Source organism: Corvus brachyrhynchos, unplaced genomic scaffold (genome assembly GCF_000691975.1).
Source record: "Corvus brachyrhynchos isolate BGI_N302 unplaced genomic scaffold, ASM69197v1 scaffold59, whole genome shotgun sequence".
NCBI classification, from domain to species: Eukaryota; Metazoa; Chordata; class Aves; order Passeriformes; family Corvidae; genus Corvus; species Corvus brachyrhynchos.
Window position 1 is genome coordinate 2,743,235 of NW_008246054.1, and position 3,554 is coordinate 2,746,788.

A 3,554-nucleotide genomic window follows, 5' to 3' on the forward strand; every position below is an offset into this window, starting at 1 on the left:
CACTGAAATTAGACAAGGGCAGAGCTCCAGTGCCTCTCCAGCATGGTCTGCTAAGTTATACAGAGCAGATATTTACAGGATATTCATAATGCCAACAACATGGAGAGCGCAGCCTATTGGAACAACTGCAGAGTGCTGGTACAGTTTGCATCCAGATCCAGAACAGGACTGGCTTCATGTAAGAATTGGCCAAACAATGTCACATGCATCAACTGCAAATAGCTCTGCAGATCCAAAGCATGCAAAACCAACACAAGACACCAGTGCAACTCCACTCAATTAGTACCTTCTGCCTTTGTTAGTACACCTCAGGACTTGCCCCAAAAGAAACATTCTATGTCAGGTTTTGCTTTACTAAGAAATATCAGAAAGGTTTGTGTCACCCCTTTGTGGTGACCCCACAGCTCTGGAACTCCCAGCAGATGAAGCATTCCTTTAATTCCTACAGGGACTTTTGCAGATGGTTTATTACCAAATTGAGACTGGCAGCAGCAGAATGACCAAGTTTTGCTTGTATTGAGTCTTTTTAGGAGGTTTGTTGGGTTTGGTTTGAGGATTTTTGAAGTATTTTGTTTAAAATCAACTGATTTCTTTAGTATCCCAGAAAAAAAAGATGATGAAATTATGTGAATATCTTAGGAACATAAATAAAAAGCATGCCTGGATTACATGCACTCTCATAAATACACAAAACTGAAGACCCTGTTTGAGTGTAAAAAGGAACACTACATCATGATCTACTTTTAATGATATTTCTGTGAAATGAGGGGGAAATGACTAAAAGTAGCATTAGTATTTGAGCAAATGCAAAATAAAGGGGGGGGGGGGGGGGGAGAGGAAGTAAATAAGTTAACATAAATGAGAATGGCCAGCCACATGTACCTGATTAAAATGCTGGCTTACTTCACGTGATAATGAACTCATTGAACTAGAGCGCGAAAGCTACAAAACAGCAAGAACACACAAATACAAAAAAACACAAATAAAAAAAGTCGTCATGCATGTCACTGCCCCAAGCTTTCAGTTGTTTTATTTCATTGTCAAAGTCTCACTGCCAAAGGTTAAACCAACTTCAAGTTAAAAAAAAACCAAAACAAAAACAAACGTAAAGCCAGAAGTTAGTTTAAATCAAAAGGACTTCTTAAAGCACGAAACTATGTAGGTATAGAAAACATTAAGTAGGAACAAAGGTAATGTTACTCTGCCTGGCACACAGCAATTTGTTTTCCTTGTGTCTTGCACTTAATATTAGTGAAATTATATGCATGCATGGAGGCAAGAAGAGACCCTTAAACTGCTACTGATATTTTACCCTGAAAAAGGCTTTTAAAAGTACTTATGTAGGAAAAGGAGATCACAGAATGTAGGACATGGAGGCTGAACTTCTCATATGGGCTTAGAGGTCTTTTCTGTACAATTCTGGAGGCAGTCAAATCCCATCTTGGCTACTCATCAGCCACTGAATCAGTTACTTGTTGTTTTAGATGGCCCATTGTAAGATCATTACAATTAACAGTAAAAGTCATTAATTAAATACTTTGCAACAAGCCTTACCTCGCCTGACTGGGAGCCATCAGGGTTAGGAACAGGAAGTCCAGATCCTGGAGGAAGGGCTGCAGGGTTTAAGTACTGAGGAAAAACAAGGCACTTCTGTTTATCACTGTTACTGTGAGGCTATTTCACACTTCCCTAGAGATCCCACTGAAGCAGAACAATGTTACAACACATCAGGCAGGTGTAACAGGCAGTGTAAGACTCTTCCCGTATTCTTGGGCCCTTTCCTGGCACATGCTGCACCCATGGAAGCTGCAGCCCTGCCAAATGAGGAAATGCAACCTCCCACTTCCATTTTCACATGCATTCCCCTTCTCCTGTTCTTTAAGTAAAACGTTAACCCACAGTCCCCACAACAATAAAATGCTTTATGTACTGTGGCTGTGAAACTGCTGCTCAGAATCATGAGGGGGGGTTTGAATAAGAAGTTTGAGTTCTATCCACAAGACATTCCTTCTAACCCACCTCTGGTTCCACAGCTGCAGCAGGGTCTGTGTTGGTTTGGTTTGCAGCTGGTGTGTGCTCTGCTGCTCCACTCCCTTCCACGGGCTGGGATTCCCCTGGAACTGCAGAGGAAATAGGATTTAGCCAAACACACCAAACCCATAAACAGCCATACAACCTCCCCACACTCGTATCCACACACCTGAGTTTGGAACAAACACGTTGGCAGGAATGGGCATTGGTGCCAAGGGGGCAAACAGGTCTGATGGTGCAGGGACAGCACCACTTGCCTTGGTGCCCCCTGGATTCAGGACATCCACGTAACGGGCTCTGTTTCCAGCTAAACCAGGAACAAAAATAAGCCTTGTGTTAGTCATGCCTGTGTCTACTTTGAAGTTTGCTGCTTAAAGCATCTTTCAGGATCAGAAAATAACACTCCAGGGACACAAACAGTAACACACCCAAGTCATGATACTGTGATGGCAGTGCAGGAGCTGGGCACGAACAAAACCAGCAACAGCCACAGTTCCACTGAGCTGCCAACTGTTCCCAAACAACCCTGGAGAAGTCAGGACTTCTGCCTTCATATTTTATGCAGAAAAGGTCTTAAATATCAGTGCTGGCTGTTACCTGCTCTCCTGGAGAACACATTGACAGAGGCACCAGGTGGGCCTCCAGGCCCAGGGGGAGCAGCCTGAGCAGCTTTAGGAAATCCTGTTGGAGGTGGTGGGGGAGGTTTACTCTGCAGGGAGACAAAAAAGAAAAAAATCCAATCACATCGTTGACTGATGTTGCACATTTTAATCCAAATCAGTAAAAAGCAGTTCTTAAGAGCCAATAACAGATTAAAGAAAATTCTGTGCCTAGTTTTTGTTTTCCACTTGGAAAAATCATGAGGACTCAGGTTTTTACCTCTTCTTCTGGTTCATCCAGATTAACCCAGCGTTGTTTCTGCTCATCCCAAACAATCTAAAAGAAAATCACAGTCAAAACCGAAGAGCTCAGAGCAAGCTGCTAAAACAGTTGAAAATAATTGTAACTATTTTTTAAAAAAACCCCAGTCTTAGAATAAAAATAATCTTCAAAGTTTTACAGTCATTTGTTTACTCATCAAAACAATGTTCATCTGTCATCCAGGAGAACATCAGAACAAATTCAAGTGTATAAAGGTTTTTGTGATTTTTGGGGCCTTACTGATTTGTTCTTGTCATCTGGCAGGTGAGCCTCATTCTTTCCTTTTCCCATCAGCCAGCGAAACCAGGTTGCACCAGTCTGAAAAGAAATTCAATCTACTCAGTTAATTCTCTCACCACTGTCTTTACAGGCAGGTTAAAAGAAACATTCATGCAACAACACATTTTCTGTTAGGGACTTCAACTCTGAGCCCAGAGTTGCACCTAATAAACAGGAATAAACAATTTAATTAGGACCTCTTAAGTACCGTGGACTAGGGGTGACCACATTTACTAACAAATCTCCTCCAGCTGTAGATACCTTTCTAAGAAATTTTACCTTTTTAGGTGCTGCCTCCTTCTTTGTTTCTTTTTTAGTCTCTT

General features: G+C 41.8%; 1 protein-coding gene across 1 annotated transcript in view; it reads right to left on the bottom strand.

Annotated features, from left to right (window-relative positions):
- Positions 1-6: 6 nt before the first annotated feature.
- Positions 7-3,554, bottom strand: part of SEC16A (SEC16 homolog A, endoplasmic reticulum export factor) — a 21,010-nt gene continuing 17,462 nt past the window's right edge. Inside the window, exons 23-30 of the mRNA XM_017745575.1 lie at positions 3,511-3,554; positions 3,193-3,270; positions 2,911-2,967; positions 2,629-2,740; positions 2,201-2,338; positions 2,020-2,120; positions 1,555-1,629; positions 7-942 (exon numbers count right to left, since the gene is read on the bottom strand). Of these exons, the coding sequence (XP_017601064.1) occupies positions 850-942; positions 1,555-1,629; positions 2,020-2,120; positions 2,201-2,338; positions 2,629-2,740; positions 2,911-2,967; positions 3,193-3,270; positions 3,511-3,554 (698 nt within the window). The 3' untranslated portion in view covers positions 7-849. The remainder of the gene's footprint in view (positions 943-1,554; positions 1,630-2,019; positions 2,121-2,200; positions 2,339-2,628; positions 2,741-2,910; positions 2,968-3,192; positions 3,271-3,510) is intronic.